Genomic DNA, 22832 nt, shown 5'->3' with positions numbered 1-22832 from the left:
GCTCGTTATAAAGCGCTGTCTGTCCTGAACTCGCCTCCTTCAGAACCAAGAACTAGAGGGAGCTGTACAGTCCCTGACTTCACAGCAGGCCGTTTTGAACGGTATGAAACGGTTGGAGGTGTGGGTGTGATGCAAACATCTGCGTTCACGGGGGGCATGAAAGGTGGGGCTCCCGGCCGTTCACCATTACCCTTAAAGAAGGAACGTAGTGTGAAGACACTGCTCTTTTTTTTTTTTTTTTTTTGTGGACTTTCAACCACTGCGCCACCAGGGAAGCCCAACACTGCTCTTTTAAATAGAATTACTTAGAAACTATGGTGCCTCCAGGGCCGCTTTTCCAAATGCTAAGTGTGTCCCTTCCAAATGGAGCCCATCAAAACCCACAGACAAATCTCTTAGGACCTCTCCCATCCTTGCATTCCAGGGCTGTCCTTTCCCCGTGGACCATCCATTTCCACGAGGCCTGTGCTCTGTTGCTTGCACATTTGCTGTGACAATTGTCTTCTCCCTTTTCACGTGGGGCCTGGAAAATCCTTGCTCGCCTTTACACAACGGATCATGTAGAAAGGCCCTTCCTCTGTTTACTGTGGTTAGCGTTCCCGGCACTTTGGAGGTTGCCATTCTCATGCAAAAAGTCCCCAGCTTTCACAAGAGTTATAAACTTCTACAAAAGTTCATTTGTTTCGTGGTTACCTGGAACTCAAGGGGCGTTTTGCGAGAGCCTCTGCTGTGGCCATGAGAGTCTCCCGCAGCCCCGGGGCCGTTGGACCGAGTCCCTGAGCTGTTACTCGGATGTGCTGTGTCAGGCGCTGGGGCAAACGAGCCCGGCAGCTCACCTCCTGTCACCCGTCCTTCCGGCGGGGACCTGTCACCCTCTTCCGTGACAGCATGAGTGTGTTAAGTACTCAGCTCAAGACCATGAGGCAGGTACTTGGAAAATGGAAAAGTCCAGCCCATTTCAGCGCTTCTGCTCTTCCCGTTGCCGCCTCTGGGCTACCTATCTTGAATGATGCTGTTTCCGTGGGAAAGGAGCGGCCGGCAGGTGGATTCTTGCGGATACAGTCCTTTTTAATTTCGTACAACTGCAGAGGGAGGCTGGCCTCGGGGTAGATATTCCTCAAGGTCATGAGCTGGAAAGCCGAGACTTCGCCCCAGGAGGGACGGGGCCAGGGCTTGGGAACCCGGTTGCACCTGGCGAGTGATGGTCAGTGTCTGTCCCTACCAAAGCCTGTGAGCATGGTGCCAGGTTATCACATTGAGGGGGAGGCAGGGGGAGGGGAGGGCTGGGGAAGGAATGCCGGTTTCATTTTTATCAAAATTGGGGCAATTTTTTTTTTTTTTTTTTTTTTTTTTGCGGTATGCGGGCCTCTCACTGTTGTGGCCTCTCCCATTGCGGAGCACAGGCTCCGGATGCGCAGACTCAGCGGCCATGGCTCACGGGCCCAGCCGCTCCGCGGCATGTGGGATCCTCCCGGACCGGGACACGAACCTGTGTCCCCTGCATTGGCAGGCAGACTCTCAACCACTACGCCACCAGGGAAGCCCCTTAGTGCAGCAAATTTTGAGCATCTGCTGGGTGCTGGACGCAGTGCTGGACGTCGAAGAGATGGGTAGGAGCAGGCTTGGTCGCTGCCAGTGGCCTCTGTGACCTTACTCTCCCCGTGAACGAAGCCAGCAGGCCGGCAGCGCGTGGCGGACCCTGGCCCCCGCCGGGTTCCGTGCGACCCAGACTGAGGTTTTCTTCTAATTGAATTTGAAGGGCTTTAAACAGAGCCAGCAAGCCGTGATTCGCTGCAGGTCCACCCCTCATCCCAGGCCGGTTTGGCACGTTTCTTACCTGCCTGGCATTGGACTCTGCCAGCCCCGGTGGGTGTTCTCTGAGTTTCCTCTTATCTGAATTAGGCTGAGAGTCGAACTTCTTTGCAACTCCAGGTCTTTTAAGCCTCTGCCTGCCTTGCCCTGGGGGCACTGGAAGAGCTGTTTTCCTCAGTGGGAAAGAAAGTCACACATGGTGATGGGGAAAAAAGCAAGCACGTAGTCTCCCCAAGGCCTGCAGGCCAACAGGTGTTCTAAGCTGCAGTGTAGCCTTGAGCTGTGTTAGTTTTAATATGCTAATGCTGCAAAGGGGACCTTAATATGGGATCTCAGGGCTAAGACGTGTAGAACTCTCCCCGTGGTGTTCCCAGCGCTGGGCTTCGGAGCGTGGGCCCTGAACAAGCAGCACCTGCGTCACCTGGGAACTCGTTAGCAGCACAGATTCTGGAACACTGACCCAGACCCCCCGAATCAGCATTGAGGCCGGGGCCCAGGAATCTGTGTTCTGTTATCTTTAAAATTTAATGATGAAATAGTGCTACCTCCTAGGGTTATTAGAAGGATTGAATGACGTGATATTTGTCAGGTCCTCCGTAGGGCTTGTTAACACGGGGTGCTGGATGCAGCCCCAGGTACGGATTCAGCAGGTCTGGAGCAGGGCCCTAGAATTTGTGTTTCCAGCACGGTCCCAGGTGCCACTGCTGCTGGTTTGGGACCACACTTGAGAAACTTGAGAACCACAGTCCAGAGACCCTGTCCGCTGTGTGGTGAGTCATCGGGAAGAACCTGGGGAGATGAGACAGGGTAGGGATGGCTGTTACGTGTGGCGTGGTCGGACAGAGCTTCCCTGATCCGGTGACACGCGGGCGGAGGGAGCGTGGGACACTCTGGGGAGGGTGTTCCAGGCACAGGGACAGACAGCAGGTGCAGCAAGGAGGCCGGTGGGTGACGGGCAGGGGAAGTGGCAGATGAGGTCCGAGGGGGAGGGGGCTGGAGAACACGTCAGGCCTCAAGTCACTGTGAAGGCCTGCGTTTGCTCTGAGCACAGTGGGAGCTCTCAGAGGTGACGTGACCTGTGAAATTACCCATTGCCTGGTGTGACTGTGGTTCCGTAGTGCTGCCTCTTCTGAATGGCCCTCCCTGGTGAATAAGAGTTCTTCTGTACAAGTATAACTCAAGGCGAAAAACAACGCGCAATGAACGACGGAATTAGAAAATCTTGCACCCCTGATGAAATCACTGATGTGGGCCTTGCCCGTCGGGGGATGTTGAAGCCAGGAGGAAGGTGTTGGTGAGCGGTCCGGATGGGAGGCTGAGACGCCACCACGTGAGTCTGTTGGTCAAGCTCAGCATCTTCCAAAGTAGGTGCCCCTCCTGGGGGGCTGCAGCAGGAAGCACGGGCCCACCGCGAGCCATTCTTACGGAAAATGTTGCACCTGAGTCCAGCTGGACCTTCAGGTCTAACTTACTGTTCAGAGATTAAAAAAGCGAATGAAGGAACAAGTCAGCACCCCCCGGGAAGTAGGTGTCCAGACAAAACCAGAGCCCTCTGGCCTCTTCAGCAAGACGGCGCCCTGGGAAAGGGGATGGGGGGTGCTTTTCTACATTGAAGGAGACTTAGAGCCGAGCGTATGAATTTCGTTTGGACCTGGTGTTTTAAACATACACCCATAAAGAGATTTGGGGGGTAATTGAATAATCAGAGCATAGACTGGAGAATAAATAACATTTAAGAATTATCATAGATTTTGTCAGATGTGATGATGGTATTGGTCTTTACGTAAGAAAATATCCTTTTTATAGAGAGACGTCTGTGGGCTTAGAAGTGAAATGACATGATTTCAAGAATTTGATTTAGGGCTTCCCTGGTGGCGCAGTGGTTGAGAGTCCGCCTGCCGATGCAGGGGACATGGGTTCGTGCCCTGGTCCTGGAGGATCCCACAGGCCGCGGAGCAGCTGGGCCCGTGAGCCATGGCCGCTGAGCCTGTGCGTCCGGAGCCTGTGCTCCGCAACGGGAGAGGCCACGACAGTGAGAGGCCCGCGTACCGCAAAAAAAAAAAAGAGAATTTGATTTTAAATATTACAGGAAACAGTGAAAGAAAAGTGGCAGAAGAACCAAGAGAAGCAAAATATTGATCATCGCTGACCCCACACGTGGTCTCTGGGGATTCATTACACGATTCTGTCTTCTTGGTGAATGTATGAACTTTCAAAAGCTTTTAGAAATGCAGACATAAGAGAGACAGGAAGGTACGCAGAAGAAGCAAATGAGAAAAAAGGAAGACCTTGTTTAGAAAGACTAATTTCCAAGAATTCCTGCCTGTTTAGGACGAGTATGCTAAAGAGTGAAGTGCATTTACCATTACCAGGTATTATACAGTAAGGATACTGTGACCTCATGTTGAGATATATTCTATTTACCATAAACCCAACCCCTGCTTTCCTGACTGCTCGTCAAGCTCATAAAACAACAACAACGTCGACAGTTGAAGACAAATAGAAGTTGGGTGGTCCTCCCTGCCCGCCGACACCTGGGGAGCGTGTGCTGCTAACGTGAGGCAGAGTTGGCAGTAGCTTAGGACTGTGCTCCTGGGCCACCTTCCTCTGAGGGTTCAGATCTGCCGTCTCCGAGGACTCTGTTGGGTGCATCATCTAACGATGCAGACATGATGGGTCAGTAAGTGCAATTTTGACCCACAGGATGGCTGGTACCAAAGAAAGTGAGGATTGAGGAGTGTCACTTGGAACTGACGGCTGGAAACCTGTGTTCTGGACCCGAAAATCCCCCTCTCTCTGTACCTGCTCCTTCGCTCAGCCTGAATGAAGGTGCCCAGCAGATGCAGAATGCAGGGATTTCAGCGGGCTTGAGGCTGTTCTGATGCTTCAGGTCCCTTCTCTCGCTGGATTTTTCCTCTCTCGCTAAATGCTGGGAGACTGAAAGTGGAATTAATGTAAATTCTTAAGTGTGTACTGCTGAACGTTAGTCACTGTTCTTAAACAGAAGCGCTTGCTAAGCGGAAACATCAGTGAGCGTTTAAATCCTTTTTCCTCATTTTGAGTAATTATAATACTCGTTTAAAAGAAACATGAGGTGATAGAAAGAATTCGTTATCTGGAGAGGACACCGGGCTCAGGGGCTCCTTCTGCGGAGCTGGGCTTTGTGGGCAGTGGTCTCCCCAATAGCGCTCAGCGTGTGAATCTGTGAACCACAGTGGGCTCCCGTGTCAGACCAGCTTCTGCAGATTTACTCACCAGTCTCAGCTACCGTGACGCTCATTGATTCCATCGTAGACATCTAAGGAAAGAGGAGCATAGGTAAAGCCACTGAACCAGACGGGAAGAGTCCATCACGAGCTTCTTCAGGTGACAGATACCTGAGTCCCCGCTGTGTGCCAGGCACCATCCCAGACTCTGAGGAAGGGCAGTGAGCAAAGCCGAGGAGGCCTGACCTCCAGGACCTTAGATTCCAGTGGGTGCAGCCGAGAGGCCAGACCCACCAGGGACTCCCGTTGGAGACCTGCCTGCAGCCAGGCGGGTGGAGGCACCGGGGGACGGGGGCCCTAGCTTCAGTTCCTGCTCGGTTCCCTCCTTAGCTGTGTGACCTTGGACAAGTCACGTAATCACTCCGAGCTTTGGGGTCCTCTTGTGTGAAACGAGCATTAAAAACAGTACCTCCGGGCTTCCCTGGTGGCGCAGTGGTTGAGAGTCCGCCTGCCGATGCAGGGGACGCGGGTTCGTGCCCCAGTCTGGGAAGATCCCACGTGCCGCGGGGCGGCTGGGCCCGTGAGCCATGGCCGCTGAGCCTGCGCGTCCGGAGCCTGTGCTCTGCAATGGGCGAGGCCACAGCAGTGAGAGGCATGTGTACCGCAAATTAAAAAAAAAAAACAAAACAGTACCTCCATCGGAGAGTTGTGCAGATTGAGTGAGTTTAATGGATGAAAAATGCCCACCGGCGCGTTTAGCCACAGTGAGGGGGGCCGTGCCTTAGCCCAGCGCTGCAGACCTGATGGGCAACCCGGCAGGCAGGTGATGTGGTTCTTCTGCGTTTGAGCATTAGATGTTTGAGTCTGTATGTCTGGCAGGCACTGGAATGTGAATTGTAGGAGATCTTTACGTTTCCATATTTTTTTATCTTCTTTTCTCTAAATGGAGGTGGTTTTAACCGTTCCGCTGGGTTGGCAGGTCCTAAATTGAGAGGAAAAGGAAGTTTTCCACAGGGAAGGTAAGACATGGAAGCTGTTGTGATAACAGCAGCCTTTTACAGTCACGCCCTCAGATGCTATTTGAGTCTCCATGACTGGCGATTTCAGGCCACTTTTTGCTATAATAAGGAATTGCAGAATCACATGTCACAGGTCTATTTTCTGGGGTTCTGGGGGCCCCGTGTCCTCAGCCGTAATTAGAGGGTGGTGTGTCCCCTTCCGGGCCAGCTCGGTGAGGGCAGGGAGCAGGGAAGAGGAGAGAGGCCGGCGGGTGTCGGGGCAGCGGCCAGTGAGCGCACCCCCCTTGCTGGGGAGGAGCCCGGGCCCGGGGGGGCGTCAGCAGCCCGGAGGCTGGGCCGGGCCAGGCTGGAGGGAGCCGGTGCCCGAGGTGGGGGGCTGCGATGCCCCCCCCTTCCATTGGGCGGGGCCCCTTCCTCCTGCTTCGGGCAGTTTCTCCCCAGCGGCCCCTCAGCTCCTCGGCTGATGACAGAGGTTCTCGGGCGGATAGGGAGGGGCTCCGCGTGGAAGGATGTGAGCCTGGTCCAGTGGCCCCTGAGTGGCCTGTGCTGCGGCCGCGGGGCTGCGAGGGGCCCGGCGGCCCGTGGTGGGCTTACCCCTTCGTGGGGTGGCCGAGCCGCTCGGCGGAGCCCCGGGCTTTGATGGATTTCTCACTCCCCGGCGGATCCAGAAGCATGTTTCGTTCTGGTGCTTGAACACAGTTTGGGGGAGACTGTCCTTTCCTGAGCCCGTCTCCCTCCTCCAGCGAGTTGAGTCCCGCCAGCCCCTGTCCCAGGTGGGGTGACGTCTGGGTCCAGCCACAGTGAGCCGGGCGGCGCCCCAGGGAAACCGCAGGGGCCGGTGCTTCTCGAGAAGCCGTGGGGGCAGGAGCGGGGCTTGACATCCTGCTGGGCTCGCTGGGAGCGCGTGCTGACGCCTGCGTGCAGGCTGGTTTCTTGCCAGTCCAGACTCCCTGTTTCTTTCCTGGGGACCTGGTGCAGGAGTTCGTGAGGGTGGGGGGAGGTGGGTGTGGGCCTCACAGCCCAAAGGGGAGGCGGAGGCAGCGAGAGAGGGACCGTCACCCAGAGGAGACTGTTCTTTCCACGCAGCCTCGTCAGCCTCCCCTGGAGAGCAGAGGCTACTGACGTCCAAGAATCCTGTCACAGGGGCTTGTACGCATATCGTTTTGTCGGTTCCGACCGAGTTTTGCCTAAAACCCAGGATCGTTCAGGTCCCGCATGGGAGCACTTACTTTAGTGGCGTTAGTCTCTGGGGGATGTGAGCCCACCCGGAGCCGGACCCAGACGGCCTGAGCCTGAGGTCTGTAGGGACGACAGCCTTGAACGGCGGTTGGATGTGTGTCACCTCGTGGCCGAGGAATGTTATCTGCTTTGTAGGCCAGGAAGGAGCAGCACAGAGAGGCTGAGCGACTTCACCCGACGGGAAGGGGCGGGGAAGGGGTCCCACGCCTGCCGTGCACCCACACTGGCGCCCCAGCCTCTCCCCTGCAGGGCCCACTTCCTCCTCGTTCTATGCGGATGCTGTCAGCCAGCTGCATGTGTTCCCTCCTTACGGCCGACTGCCATCCAGAAAAACCCTGGAGACTCATTTCAGAGCAGCTGGGAGCACTTCGAGATCCCAAGAAAACGTAGGCTCCCGGAGCCGCGGCAAGCACGCACAGCTTTTTAGAAATGCATTTAAGAAAGGATAAGGGTTGAGCGCTCCTGTGCGCAGAGCTGGGATCAGACCTTCCTCGGGTAGAACCATCTACCTGCAGTCCCCACCCCCTCCCAGATGCGGGGACTTAGGACGTTCACCCTCTGATGTATTCCTTCCTCTCCTCACTTCAGAAAAGCTGACTTCTCATCATCCAAAAGGAGCATGTGATTAAAGGCAAACCCAAAGTGCCTGAGGTTCTTTGATAATTGCTTTTTCTTTTTGAAACATCTTTACAGCCACCTTCAGAACGTAGTTGATTTCAGGCAGTTGGGAACGGATTCCTGGTGAGTCAAGGCAGAAGGGTCATTGTAAGTGTCATACCCGTGTCCTTACATCGAATGGCTGTGTTTTTCCATTGCCTCAGCAGGAATACTGAAATGCTGTAGATCTGCTGGAATGCTCTGCGTTCTTCTGCCCGATGAGATAAAGCAAGATCTCTGCTAGGATTCCTAGCAGAGCAGAAGCCCTGGAGAGGTCGGGAAACGATTTTACTTATTCCGCTCTCACAGACGTGTGCCTGGGAGACAAAAGCATTTCTCCTGCTGTGGGTGATGCCCACGGTTTGGGAGAAGCACGGTGAGCCAGTGCTTGTCAGGGGGGCTTCTGGGGCTCTTGTTAAAACGCAGGTGTGATCCTGGGGGCCTAGGCGGGGCCTGAGGCTCTGTGTGCCTAACAAGCTCCCAGGTGACGCTGATGCTTCCCGTCCAGGTAGCTGGGAGTGAGAGGATCGCTCGGGCCACTTACGGGCGAGCAAGGAGAGACCCTGTGGAAGGAGAACCACGACAAGGTCATCGTCGTCTGAGCAGTGGTCACGGGGAGGGTCGAGGGAGGAGGAGCCAGACTGTGGAACCCTCTGCCTGTCGAGGGGCGATGCTGCTTTGTCGCCCACAAACCTCGCCCCGGGTTTGGGAAGTGGCCTGTGATCCTCGGTGCGACAGCACGTGGTGTAGACTGACGTGTGGGATTAGACGTCCCGAAGGGGGCCTGGGGGAGCAGAACAATAGCTGCAGATATTTTCATACTTAAGAGCCAGGCGGAGAAGAGGAGAACCGCCAGCCCCGCGCAGGGCCTGTCCAAACAGCGAACCCGAGGACGTGAAGCCGTTATGCTGCCTTGACGCTCCCTCTCTGAGGGGCCAAGCGCTGAATTTTCTCATCTGATCTTAACCTGTGCCGACCCTCAGAGCGTCACACTCGCCCTGGCGGATGCCGAGTTCTGGTTTCCATGGCAGCGCATCCACTGCTTGTGCTTATTTAATACGTGAAAACTAGAGCCTGCAACTGTTAGTCTTTTCTAAAAGACCCTGATCTCTTTATTATTTTTAAGAGGGGAAATGCCAGGTGGGCGGGGGGAAGGGATAGTTAGGGAGTTTGGGATCGACTATATATATTTTTTATTTTATTTTATTTTTTTTTTTTTTTGCGGTACGCGGGCCTCTCACTGTTGTGGCCTCTCCCCTTGCGGAGCGCAGGCTCCGGACGCGCAGGCTCAGCGGCCATGGCTCACAGGCCCAGCCGCTCCGCAGCACGTGGGATCTTCCCGGACCGGGGCACGAACCCGTGTCCCCTGCATCGGCAGGCGGACTCTCAACCGCTGCGCCACCAGGGAAGCCCGGGATCGACTATATTTAAAACGGATAACCAACAGGGGCCTACTGCATAGCACAGGGAGCTCTGCTCAGTGTTATGTGGCAGCCTGGATGGGAGAGGAGTTTGGGGGAGAATGGATACACGTATATGTATGGCTGAGTCCCTTTGCTGTCCACCTGAAACTATCACAACATTGTTAATCGGCTATACTCCAATATAAATTAAAAGTTAAAAAAAAAAAGAAAGGAACGCCAGATGTGGGGTAAATACCTGAGCCCCGCTAGGAAGTGATCCTTTACGTGAACCTGGCCTGGGCGCTGAAAGGAACAGCAGCACAGTAAATGGCCGGGAGAGAACTGTTTGATCCTGTTTTCTTAATTAAATAGCAGAAGTTCTTTATGAGCGAGGCCAGGCTTCTCTGTCGCGCACGGGTAGCTGGTAGCAAGGCCAGGCTTCTCTGTCGCGCACGGGTAGCTGGGACGCTGACCTGCTTGTCTGCGGCAGGGCAGGGGTGGAGACGCGGGCGGCTGTTATTTCTTCCTTACAGATGAGCTGGTGTAGCTATTAGCTGGCGTAGTGCATGGTCCTTGTTAATGCCGACTCCCTCCTGTGACCAGATGTAATCTGCCTGTTCCGCCCCCTCTCATCTGCTTCCCTTCTTACTGCCTTTTGACCTCTGACCTCTGCTCTGGCCTCTGGACAACCAGCAGATGGGCTGTAGCCACTGATCTACGAACAGTCTCTGGATACAGAGACGTGAGAAGTATTCTCTCCTGAGGGTCTCATTCTTTTTTAAAAAATCATTTTAACTACGCTTTTTTTTTAAAAAAAATGAAAAAAAAAGCAAGCTTTAGGGAATCCTGCAAATTGTTGAGGAAGAATAGCAGACAAATTACAGGCTCTATAGGGGGAAAATATATAAAACCCAGATGCACTTTCTAGCATTGGGGACTCTTATTACAGGAACTCATGTAGTGGGTGTGCACTGGTTGTCACTTGGGTGCTACAAGTTAAGGTTTTGTGACCATCTTTTTTTGCGCAAGGTCAAATTAAGAGCATAGATTCTTGCAAACAGGAGGGACTGTGTCCTTGACATTTATTGAAGGCAGACACCGGTGTTTTTGCAGCTATGAAGGTGAATCAGACCTGCCCCTACTGGCAGAGCCGTCATCTGACGGGGGTGCGTGGGATGCCCAGGTCACGGGGGCAGCAGAATTCTGAGAGGGGGGGGGGGCTTGGGTGAGATCCGCCCTACGTGATCCAGTCTGCTTCATGGTTTGGCTTCTGTCTTGTTCAGAAGATGGATTGGGTGCGACTGACCTGTCTTGGTCTCACGTGTGAGTGGGTTGCCTGGAACTCAGAGCTCGGGGAGCAGTGGGACGGAAGGAGGGGTGGTGAGGCGGGGGGAGCTGGGCTGGGCTTCCTGTGCCCTGTGCAGAGGTTGGGAGGGCCGCGTGGTCCAGCAGCAGAGACGGAAGGAAGGGCGGCAGAGGGAGCTCAGAGGCGCCGAGAGAGCAGAAGGTATGGGGGCCGCGTGTGACGCACGCGCTCTGTCTCCCCGCGAGGCAGCGTCTCCTAGTTCCTGAGCCGGCCGCTCTCCATCACAGCGTTCTTCGGCCGCGACTTGCTCTGTGACCCTGAGCAACGATCTCGCTCCCTTTGCAGGGGGAGCCTCAGCTCGTCCAGCTGCACAAACGAGCATCTCAGCCTTGACGCACCACCTTGCAGCCCTTGGCCAGATGGGAAGCGTGCTGGCCCGGCGCTCACGGCTCTCTTGTCCCTTCTGTGTTCCAGGCATAGAGCTCTGCCCCCCGGGAAAGCGGTTCCTGATCACAATGGTGGCGAGCTTCGTGGCCACGGCGGGGCAGCTCCTCATGCCCGGGCTGGCCGCCCTGTGCCGGGACTGGCAGGTGCTGCAGGCCCTCATCATCTGCCCCTTCCTGCCCATGCTGCTCTACTGGTCGTGAGTATCCTCCGTGCCACCCCCCGGGCCACCTGCGTTGCGTCCCAGGGCCGCGCCCGGGCTTGGGCCCCGCGGTCCCCAGACATCCCGCCAGTTTCAGCTTGTGGCATTTTTAATGAGGGAATTTTCCTCTCTTTTTAAAAAAATTTCCTCTTCTAAATGTTTCATCTTGGCAAACGTTCTGACATACACAGAAGTAGACGGAGGAGTGGGGCGAAGCCTAGGCGCCCCTGCCCGGCTCCAGCCACCTACCCTCCAGGGTCTGGCTGAACACACGCTTGCTGGGTGTTCGACGTGACTTTTCATGACTGGGTTTGCAAAGGGCGGGGTCTCGTGTTGGGAGGGGAAATGTGTTTGGAGGTGTTCAGGAGAGATTTAGCCGAGCCACTGTCCCCTGTCTCCTCTGGGCTAGGGATGGGCAAACGCCGGCCCGCAGGCCAACTCTGGTCCGCTGTCTGTTGCTGTAAATAAAGTTTTGTTGGAACACAGCTGTGCTCACGTGTTTCCACGTGTATCATCCGTGAGCACTCTCATGCCACGATGGCAGAGCTGAGCAGATACTACCAAGACGCTGTGGCCCTACAAAGCCGAGAACGTTTAGTCTCTGGTCCTTTGCAGAAGTTTGTCCACCCCTGCTCTGGACGAGCCCACTAGGCCTTTTAGAACCGTGTGTAACTTTTAGTGTTTGGCTTGCTGACTTTAGAGAAAAAACAACTGAACACACTGGCCTGGCCTGGGGCTGTGACCTGGGCAACCAGATGCTTTTAGACTCCTCAGGGGATTAATGTTTAGCCAAGGTTGAAAAACACCGCTCTCGGATAGAGAGATGTTTACCCGAAAAATGAGCACTGTACCCTTTCTGTGAAAACCTCTTTTCTTTCTTTCCTTCCCTCCCGTCCCCTTTCTGTGCCAGACTCCCCGCCGGCCCGCACTGGGTACAAGGTGCTGGAGAGGAGGTTTTACCCGCTGCACTGTGTTTCTGTTATTTAGTCACTAATGAAAAGCCGATTTGGGGCCAGAAGTCAGTTGTGTCTTAGCTTTAAGTGCTCGCCCTAGCGGACACGGCTGTTAACGGGGCTTCCTTTCCTAAGGTGCGGGGGAGGGGAAGAAAGCGAGACCTTGCAGCTTAACAGGCTGGCCCCGCCCTCACCCTGGCAGCAGACCCTCCAGCAGAGAAATCACATGAGCCAGACTCACGTGTCTTTTCCTCAAGAGCCGGGTTCTCGCTCACAGTGTCCTCAGAGCCTCGGCAGTGGTGGGGAGGCTACAAGGACAGATGAGAAAAAGGCCACCTGCCAGGAAAAGCGTCCCCCACCCGAGGCTGGACGGCACCCATTCCGCAGGAGCCCACGTGTTTGGGGACATCCTGTTCTTTCCTGCAGGGTCTTAAGAGGCAAAGAACGAAGTCGTTCCCCAAAGCAGGATGGAGTGGGCAGCCTGTCCTCATATCCCTAAGGATATGCTGCATCCAGAGCTGGGCTTTGCTTGGTTTGGAATTTCAGGACATTTCCTTATTTAACACTTGTTTGTATCGTGTTTGTGTCAGAGGCATATGGCAAGCACTGTATTAATAGTGGATCATTCGGTCTGGGCATTTCATGGCCCCATTGTACAGATGGCAAAGCTGAGGACACCCAGCTGACCCTTGAGCCCGGAGTTGTGCTGTCTCTAGCTCTGCAGTCAGGAATCCCCCGACCCCACTCCTCTGGCTTCCTGGGCTCCACTGCGCCCAAGGGCAGTGGTGCTGTCTGCTGGCCCCTGGAGACACAGCCTCTTGGAGACTCACACACCTGTAAGGATAGGCAGCGTTGTCTCCATCACCTCCAGGCTTTGAGGCTCAGCCCAGGCTCTGCTCCCACCTGTCCCAGGTAGGAGGAAACCTGTCCGAGAGAAAAGGCAGAGGATGGTTTCCTGGAGCAGGTCTGGGGGCCTGGCCCCTGTGGGAAAGCTTTAGGGGTTTTGTTTATCTTATTTTTTTATTTTAAATTTTAAAAATATATCAAGGTTTAGTGTTAGGCAAGGTAAAAATGTTCATTTATTTAAATCCATTGTAAAGCATAAAAAATAATTCTTTGAAACACACAAATGTAAAAATATGACTCTATGGTGAAAAGGGCACCCAGGGTACTCTGATAAGTGAGAAGTGTGTGTGGACAGACAGATGGATAGCGTCTGCAGGCACCAGGCACCCCAGTATGGGGTAGACCCACTCCACCCACCCGTGTACTTGTCCCTTGTGTTATTACGTAAGGCCCCTGACGTACGTCCGGCCTGCAGTAGCGCTTGCAGAGATCAGCTACTGCTCTTACTGTTACTATATCCCCGCCTTCCCAGTGTGGAAGCCTGGGTGTATCTGGGGCCGGTCGAGGGAATCGCGGTAAGAGGTGTGTCCCACTTCTGCCTGTAGTCGTGAGTGGCTCCAGGGGCGTCACTGGCTTTTAAAGGCCATTGAGGTGCCCCTTCTTTCGCGCCCCCTAATGGCCACCTTCCTCCCCTCTGCTACGGTAGAAGATTTCTTGCAGAAGGCTCTGTGGTTTGACAGGATGAACTGGCCTCTGGGGAGGGCAGTGAGCTGCAGTGGCCAGCACGACCGGCTGTTGGTGACAAAATGTTGAAAGTCACTCTTTCCTTTAAGAGCAAGTATTTATCGCATGTGCCCTGGGTGCCCGGCAGCCTGCTCGGTGCTTTGGAGCAGGCCTGAGGAACAGGTGTGTTAACAGGGCCATAAAGCAGAGCACACGACATGAAGTCCCCGGGACACAGGGTCAGGTCAGGAGCACAAAGGAGAGGGTGCAGGTGAAGGATCTTCTGGTCCACACGGAAGCTGGGAGCATCCAGACACACCAGGTAAGAGGTGACATTATCCAAATACGGACACAGCGCTGACCTCCAGCACAGGAAAGGGGGTGCTGGGCAGAGACCCAGGACAGATTCACGCTGGAGTGACACAGGGCACCACAGGGCAGCTGAACCAGAAAGGGGCCCAGGGGCCTGGGTTCCCTACACGGGGCCCGGGGCTGAGATCTCAGGCCTCTTCTGCACTTAGAACTGAGCCCCCGGGACGAAGCCGGGCCTCAGAGCATCAGTGATAACAGATCTCTGCGCAGCACAGGGCCTCAGCTCCAAAGCTGGACAACTGCCCTGGGCCGTGGGCGGGAAGGACATCAGCGCCTTGGAGTCTGCACCACACGTGGCTACATGTTCCTTTCCAAATGCCAGCTGCTCTCCAGGGCTGACAGAAGAACCAGGGGAGCTCGCTGGAACCTCAGGGTCAGAAATGAAACCTCCGTGGGGCATCACCGGAGCCGAGACTCACGTGGAAGAGAATTCTCACCAAGGATGAGCTCACCGAGCCCAGGGGACCCATTACCACGGGCAAAAACTATACTTCAGGGAGTTTGCATCTCAGGAATTCTGCAAAACAGACCAGTCTGAAAGAGAAGTGAATTCACCTCATTTATTATGCATAGTTACCACTTAGGCACACCGCGTGCCGTTCTAGACACGACGGATTCTGGATACTGCCGTGCACGTCACCAAACCTCTGCCCGCTGAGACGTACTTGATGGGCTGATGGGGGGCCCACAGCCCATAAATCATAAGTCAGCCAATAACATGCTTTCAGATAACCGGCACTAGGAAGAAATGGAATAAAGCAGCGGGATGCAGAGGGACAAGTGCAGTCGGCGTCTCTGAGGAAGTGACTTCTGGGCTGAGACTACGTGCCCGGCGCACGGCGGCAGCCAGGGTAAAGGCTGGCTCCGCTTGGCTTTTTGTGGAAGAGGAAGGCGGTGGCCAGTGTGGCCAGAGCCCGAGTGGCCAGTTGGGGCGGAAGATGATCTTGGACACAGAGGTGGGTCAGACGTGGGGGGCCTTGGGCACCGAGCTTCCTCTGCCACCTGAAAACACGCCAGCGGCCGAAGCGGGGCAGGGCTGTGCCCTGGGAGCCTCGCTCTGTCTGCTGTGGGAGTGGCCGCAGGGCAGGGCGGGTGCTGATGCAGCGCTGGCTGCGGGTCACCTGACGGGGTCTGGTTCCAGGTCTGTTCTGCAGGTAGCCCTGGGAGGTCTCGTTTGTGGATCTGCTGGGGCACAGGTGGGTAAGAGGGCGAACGGCCCGGGCTTGGGAGGCATTTCCGGGACGTGATGGAGATGTTCCGGCCACCCTCCCGAAACGCCGGTGCGTGCCGTCACCTGCCTTAGAGCATCACTGTTGGTGCCGAGTACCTGTGATAGTTTGTGAGGACGAGCACGTGCACGTCTGCTTTGGGCCTGGCATGTGCTGGGCATGGTCGCGACACCAAGGCCTCTCCCCAGGCAGCGTCTGCCAGGTGTCGGGTGCCATGTGCCCACGCCCCTGCCTGGTGGAGCAGCTCACCAAGGAGGGCGACCTCACGTGCCTCCTTCGAGGCAGGTGCACCGTCAGGTGTGGCGGTTTGAACACGTCTTGAAGTTTTCAGGACACGCTTTTCCCGAGATCAGTTGCAGGTTTCTATGTGCGAGGCTGTATCAACCTGATATTTTCGGATTAGGTACAAGCTGGTGGTTGGTGGGATTATTCCTGTTTTTAGCTGGGGGAACCAGGCCATCAAAAGGCTGCACCAGAGACACAGGTGTGGCAAGTCATTAAAAACTGGTTTCTGAATGTCAGTGGTTCTCAGAGTGTGGCCACCGGGCCAGCGTCACCACCACCACCACCTGGGAACCTGTTAGCAACGCCCGGGCTCAGACCCCACCCCAGGCTGACTGAGTCACAGTGTCTGCGGGTAGTTTAAGAAGCCTTCCAGGGGTGCTGGTGGTGGCTCAGGTCCCAGAGGGCTGCTGTGCACCAGGCTGCCCAGTGAGAAGGAAAAGCCAGATATCTGCTTATGGGATACGGGACCTGGTCCACTTCCAAAAAAGTGAAAGATGCTGTCAAGAGTGAAAGGAGATGTGGGTTGGCTGGGGTAACACACCCTTCTTAAAAGAAGCGGTTCTTGGTTCTGCAAGGACGTGACACGGTTGCCGTCCTTGAGGGTCTGTGAGGTGCCACACGGGACATAGCTGCCCAGTCCAGCCCCACCGTGAGTCATCTCAGACGGCAGACGGCAGAAGTCATAGGCATTCCTGGAACTGACAGACGAAGACAAAAAACCCTCAGTACTGAGTCCAGTGATTTTTATCTGCACTGTGAGAACATAAACCCACATGCATGTATGTCTGGGAGTCTTCAGCTGTGGCCCGTGATGGAAGTTGCTGGGAGGGAAAGGTCCCACCTTGCTTACCTGTGAGTCCCTCACCCCTGCAGGGAGCCTGGGTGCGGTTTTCCTTCACATTCCCCAGACTCCCAGCCAGGTCCCTGGGTAGGACAGGGTCTCACCTGAGACTTACCTGATGTGTGTGTTGCGTGAACTGCCTCGAAGTTTCAAAACGTGTGAAGATGCTGAATTATTAACCGAGTGCTGTTGGCAGTCAGCGTGATCATGGGAAACGTTTAGGAGAACGAGAAGAAGAAAATGAACGTGGGAATAATAAGGAAGTTAGAGAAAGATCAAGTTGCGCTGGTAACATTGGAGAATAAGCAACGGTATCCATTCCTCAAATGGGAGATAAACCTTGAAACCCAGGACGTTCGACTGGGCTGACCTCGGGACTCACCGGTAGAGGAGAGACAATTAAAACCCTCGGGAAAATGCTATGTGCTAAAAGCGATCTTAATTTTAAAAATTTCGAGAAACAAGCCATTGTATTGGGTTGGCCAGAAAGTTCGTTCGGTTTTTTTTCTGTTACGATGTTATGGAAAAACCCACACGAACTTTTTGGCCAAGCCAATAAAACATTGAAGGGGCCTCATGTTAGATAAATATCCAGAAAAAAAAAATTACTAACAATTCCAATAGATAAGCGCTCCCATATGTTACTTGGCTCTTTTAAATAGCATCGGAAATATTCTGGCCAAAATAAGACTAATTTTTAACGTTTCTTGAGGGTTTCCTCTGAGTCAGACCCTCTGAAGGAGGTTCCACGGCGCATGGAGAAATCGAGGCACAGAGATTGGTACCAGCACTGGTCCGAGGTCAAAGCCGGTAGAGGCCACTCCAGAGCCAGCGTGAGGACGAGTATATACGTGCATCCCCGCGGCCGCCCCAGAGCCAGCGTGAGGACGAGTATATACGTGCATCCCCGCGGCTGCCGGCCTTTGTCTCTCGCCTATACACTTGAGGGACAAAACACCTTCCTCCATCAAAAAGTTTTATTTCAGTACGGGGTCAAAATAACACTATGCAAACAGGCAAAACAAGGGCCGCAGGGCGCCCCGCACACCAGGAGGGAGACTGGAATCAGTTACACCATCACCAAAGGTTAAGCCTCACAGGACGATGTTTTCCTTCCAGGAAGCGGAAGAAGTGAGAAGTGAGTCATAAAAGGCATGTAGCCTCTGGGAGCTTGAATGAATCTGCAGTAATTATTTGTACAGGTTATCAGATAGTTCATTTGGGGAGAGTTTCGGGAAACTTAGAGCAAAAAAAATTTTTTTAGCCAAATCCTGTTTGTCTACAAATTATCTAGATGGGGGAAGACTAGGTAGTACTGACGAAGGCAAACATAGACATAAAAATGATAGCCCGTATGTCAGTCATAAGCATAGGATATGAGCAATTAAAAGTGAGATCAAAATATTCTCTAAATGGGTGGCCAGAGGCAACCCCATTTTTGCCTTCTGAGTGGGCAGAGATTATGTAAAGTACTAGGAACCCCTGCAGTCAACTGAAATGTTTCCAAGTAGATGTGGAGAGAGGCGCTCCCACAGGGTCTGGCCTCCGCTCTGAAGGCCAGCGTCACTGACCCCAGAGCCACACCGTGGTCCACGCGGACCCCGTGCCTGACACGTGCTCCAATGTTCCACCCCACTCCCCTGCCCACCCCTGGGAGGCTGGGGGTCGCTTAGGCCAGCTGGAGGAGCTCTCAGCCTCGAGACCAGGCAGGGTTCAGGCAGCGTGCGTGGCGAGCCTGTGTGTTCAAGTGTGCACACGCGTGTGCGTGTGGTGGGAGCAGTGAGGTCGAGCTGTTGGCCGCTGGCAGAAATTGGGGAAATGCCCGTCTGGTGACAGGTGTCTAGTGAGAGCTGCCAAGTGTTTGCCCGGCTGGCAGCTGGCAGAAGTCCATGTGGATGGACAGAGAGAGAGGGGCCAGGTTCCGGAGCCGGGTGTGAGGTCAGGGCAGGACCAGCAGGGGCCCCCCGATGGTGAGTGGCGTCTGTGGCCTCAGTTATCATCCTGTCGGGGCGAGACTGCAGCCGCAGGTAGGGGGAGGCTGGGCCCCTGGGGAGGGTCTGTGGAGCCCCCTGTAACCAGTTGCTGATTCAGAGGTGCCGACAAAATTCCAGTTAGAAGCAGGACCACACAAAGCCTTCTGCCCACTTATCTCCTCGAATTGCTTTTCAGCATCTCATTTTATTTTTATCATTTGCAAAAATGCCAAGTTAATTCCCCTACTGTGTCACCTTTTAAATGCCCTGTGTGCCCTACGCTGTCTTCAGCCTGATCATTGTGCACGTGGATAAGTTAGTAAAAGAAGCAGAAGGAAGAGAGTCGAAGGAGAGAGAAAGTGGAAAAAACCAACCCAGATGAATTCCAAATGTTCCCGTTTCTAGTGGGAACTGAGGAACATTTTAAATTGATCGCAGCCATTATACACTGTTGTCCATTCCGAGTTGCTTAGCCTTTAAAAGGCCAGCTCCGAAGGCATTTTAGGAGCCAGCTCCGTTCGTCCTGGCAACACCGAGAGCAGCAGTAGGATATTGGTTCAAGTGCACTGCGTGAGCAGCATGTTTTTTAACTTTCAGAAGGGGCCACGGTTACCATCAGCCCCTTGAAATAAACTAGGGGGAGAATGTTGGAGCTGGGGGGAGCCCTTGGTGTGACTCCACACACCCCACGCCCACCCCATTCTACAGATGGGGAAACAGAGGCCCGGAGGTTTAGGTGACTTGCCCAAGGTCACAAAACTGGTCTATAAACCGGCCTCCTGATATAGTCCCTCCACAGTTTTCCTGTAGTGGAAGAACTCTAGAGCTCAGGCGTGTATATCATTTTGAAAAACGAGAGATGCAGTGTTCCGAATTTATGTGACAGATAAGCTAGTGTGGTGGCCATCTAATTACAAAAGAATTCCTTGGGCTTCCCTGGTGGCGCAGTAGTTGAGAATCTGCCTGCCAATGCAGGGGACACGGGTTCGAGCCCTGGTCTGGGAAGATCCCACATGCCGTGGAGCAACTGGGCCCTTGAGCCACAATACTGAGCCTGCGCGTCTGGAGCCTGTGCTCCGCAACAAGAGAGGCCGCGATAGTGAGAAGCCCGCGCACTGCGATGAAGAGTGGCCCCCGCTTGCCACAACTAGAGAAAAGCCCTCGCACAGAAACAAAGACCCAACACAGCCAAAATAAATAAATAAATTTAAAAATTAAAAAAAAAAAAGAATTCCTTGTTCTACAAAGATTTACAAGAAGAGTTGATTTGCCTTAGGAAGACTTTATGGTTTAACCATCCTAAGAGCCAAATTTTCTTTAATTTCATACTTGTCCCTTCTCCCTAATTTACTAAGTCTAACTCAAGTCATGAACTTGACTTTTTTTAAAGAGCTAATTCATATCCATTTGCTCTGCCCTGAACTGAAACTACTTACCTTTTTTTTTTTTTAACACCAAACAGAACTAAAGTTAAAAAAAAAATGCAACTGAAAGCTTATCTACTGGAACCAAGTATGTATTTTTGTAAGAGCTTTGAATCAGAAACTTAGGATATTCCCCCAACTGGTGTTTAATTCAATTCTAGTCTCTGAATTTTTTCATTTTGAAAATCTTTACAGAATGTCGTAAGTTTGATACTTGGTAATACCCCAAAGCATTAACAGCTAGAATCACCTCTTTAAATCAAAGCACCCTTAGAACAACTGTCTAAGACTCTTTTCACACACAAGTTCAGGGAAACTTCATCTCTGCAAAGCCCTTCATGGCTGTGCTCCTCCAACTTCACTTATGTCCTTCCCTCTCTGTTTTCTAACCTGTTTGTTGGAAGACGCTCCCTGTAAGGCATTTATTAATTTACATGTTTTTCCCCCCTGCAGGCTGGTCATGTTCAGTACACGTTTATCCCATGAGTGCAGTGATGTCACATCACTAGTACGAGAGCATACCTGTCGACAGGTGTGTCACCCAAAACTAACTACATCAGAAACACAGACAAAACAACTTGAGGGTAAAATTAATTTCAAAGAGCGTTAGCAGTTAGCCTTATTTCCTGTCCGTATTTACTTTGTGAGTAAATGTTCCAGTTCGGTGATTTGAAGAGAGAGACATACTTTGACTGTAGAGCACTGCCAAGCGCAGGTGTTACATGGGTTTGCTGGAAGGCAGCCTGCGTGGAATCGTCGTCTGTGTCAGGTCCTCCAGTGGGGTAGAAGGAATACTTGCTTTTATTGTTAAATGTTAAGGAAAAAATATCAACTTCACAGTATTGTGAAAGGATCGCAGTGTCGCATTTTAATTTCTGATTCTTCTGAGAGACCATACAACGCGAGTAGAACAGATCCAGGAATGCAGGTCAGACGCACTTGAGACGGAGCCAGATAACAGAAAGGCAGGAAGTAAGACAAAGCTGGGAAAGCAGACCAGAAGCAACACGTTACTATTAAATCATAAAGCGTCGAGGTCTGAAACGCACGTGGTGAGTCAGAGGCCTAAAGAGGGGAAGCGGGCAGGGTCCTCCTGCTGGAATGGCTTCTGATGCTCAGCTTGGAGGAGCAACCCAAGGGCATCGATCGGAAAACAGGGAAAGGACTTCCCTGGTGGCACAGTGGTTAGGAATCCGCCTGCCAATGCAGGGGACACGAGTTCGAGCCCTGGTCCGGGAAGATCCCACATGCCGCGGAGCAACTGAGCCCGTGCGCCACAACTACTGAGCCTGTGCTCTAGAGCCCACGAGCCACAACTACTGAGCCCGTGCGCCTAGAGTCCATGCTCCGCAAGAAGAGGAGCCACCACAATGAGAAGCCCGTGCACTGCAACAAAGAATAGCCCCCGCTCGCTGCAACTAGAGAAAGCCTGCGCACAGCCAAGACCCAACGCAGCCAAAAATAAATTATTTTAAAGAAAGGTTCTTCCTTTAAAGAAAAAGAGAGAAAGGAAGTGGAAAGCTTTCTCTCTTGATACAGTAACATCATTTACATTGGTACCATTGAAAAAGTAGTTCCACATAAATAAACTTCCCATGTAATTCTTTAAGAATTGATACTTCATTGTAGCTATTTAGGGTGGGCATCTTTCTTTCTTTCTTTTTTTTTTTTTTTGCGGTACGTGGGCCTCTCACTGTTGTGGCCTCTCCTGTTGCTGAGCACAGGCTCCAGATGCGCAGGCTCAGCGGCCATGGCTCACGGGCCCAGCCGCTCCGCGGCACGTGGGATCTTCCCAGACCGGGGCACGAACCCGCGTCCCCTGCATCGGCAGGCGGACTCCCAACCACTACGCCACCAGGGAAGCCCCCTTTCTTTTTTTTTTTTTTTTTTTTTTTGCTGTACGCGGGCCTCTCACTGCTGTGGCCTCTCCCGTTGCGGAGCACAGGCTCCAGACGCACAGGCTCAGCGGCCATGGCTCACGGGCCCAGCCGCTCCGCGGCACGTGGGATCTTCCCAGACCGGGGCACGAACCCGCGTCCCCTGCATCGGCAGGCAGACTCTCAACCACTGCGCCACCAGAGAAGCCCCCAGGGTGGGCATCTTTCTAAAATATATTTTCCTGCTTTTTAAGTAGTACTGTAAGCCTGAAGTGGGAAAAGTGATGCTGCCCTAGGGATTCAAAGACCACAGGTCCCAGACCTTTGAATCAGTGCCGCCGGGGAAAGGCTAAGTGCAAATCAGAGACCCCCGCGGGCTTCAAGTTCAGATGTGTGACTCTGCCTTCTTCTGTGAGTGATTCAAGGGTTTTCATCATGTCAACAGACACGCGTGTGCTGCAGAAGTGTGATCCTGCAGCAGGGTCTGTGGTGTGGGGTGCAGTCTGGTGCCCCCGGGCAAGGTCGGGAAGCCCGTGCCTTCCCAGTTGGGCGTTTCCTGCTGCCCCTGCCCAGCCTCTCTGCCCCTCACTGCCTCCCCGACCCCCATCGCCGCCTGGGACTTCCTGACCCAGGACTCGGTTGTCTGACTGAGGCCTGGGGGTTCTCCTCTGAAGAAAGCCTGGGTTTGCAGTGCGTCCTCTGTAACCTCCCTGGCGTTCAGTCAAAGCCTCTTCCTTAAATTTCTGGTTCTTGGCTTTCGTGGAATAACTGAGGCCACGGGGTTCATGGCCTGTAGATCCAGGCGGAGTTTGGATGTTCTCGGGACGCACTGGGAAACGAGGTGGCCCGGGTAGGACTGACCTGCCTTGGTGCCCCCAGTGCACAGGTAGGATGTGAGCGTGGCTTCCTCCCAGGATCTCGGGGTGGACACCGCCGTGCACACCCCCGGGGTGACGGTCTCCGGACCACCACGGGGGCAGTCGTGTGCCCATCTGGGAGGAAGGGGATTTCGGAGAGCGCA

The 22832-nt window shown here is 53.7% G+C and overlaps 1 protein-coding gene and 1 long non-coding RNA gene across 14 annotated transcripts in view; one reads left to right on the top strand and one right to left on the bottom strand.

Annotated features, from left to right (window-relative positions):
• The window catches only part of SLC22A23 (solute carrier family 22 member 23), a 144203-nt gene that overhangs the window by 94795 nt on the left and 26576 nt on the right, over nucleotides 1-22832 (top strand). For 9 of the 13 annotated variants that reach the window (XR_010946589.1, XR_010946586.1, XR_010946587.1 and 6 more), the window contains one exon: nucleotides 11117-11285. The exons of 3 other annotated variants lie outside the window; for them this stretch is intronic. Coding sequence is in view for 5 of the 10 variants with exons in the window: in XM_067751858.1 (XP_067607959.1) it covers nucleotides 11117-11285 (169 nt within the window). In the remaining 5 variants the exon portion in view is untranslated. Of the gene's footprint in view, nucleotides 1-11116; nucleotides 11286-22832 lie in introns of those variants that run through there. One more of the 13 variants, XM_067751864.1, reaches the window with a different exon arrangement.
• Nucleotides 14729-21810, bottom strand: LOC137231502 (uncharacterized). The gene is made up of 2 exons (XR_010946600.1): nucleotides 16653-21810; nucleotides 14729-16394 (listed from the first exon to the last, which is right to left on the bottom strand). It is a non-coding gene; the product is annotated as an uncharacterized lncRNA (long non-coding RNA).

Source organism: Pseudorca crassidens, chromosome 10, assembly GCF_039906515.1.
Source record: "Pseudorca crassidens isolate mPseCra1 chromosome 10, mPseCra1.hap1, whole genome shotgun sequence".
NCBI classification, from domain to species: Eukaryota; Metazoa; Chordata; class Mammalia; order Artiodactyla; family Delphinidae; genus Pseudorca; species Pseudorca crassidens.
Note: the sequence above shows the minus strand (reverse complement) of the source record. Positions and strands in the feature narration are given on the sequence as shown.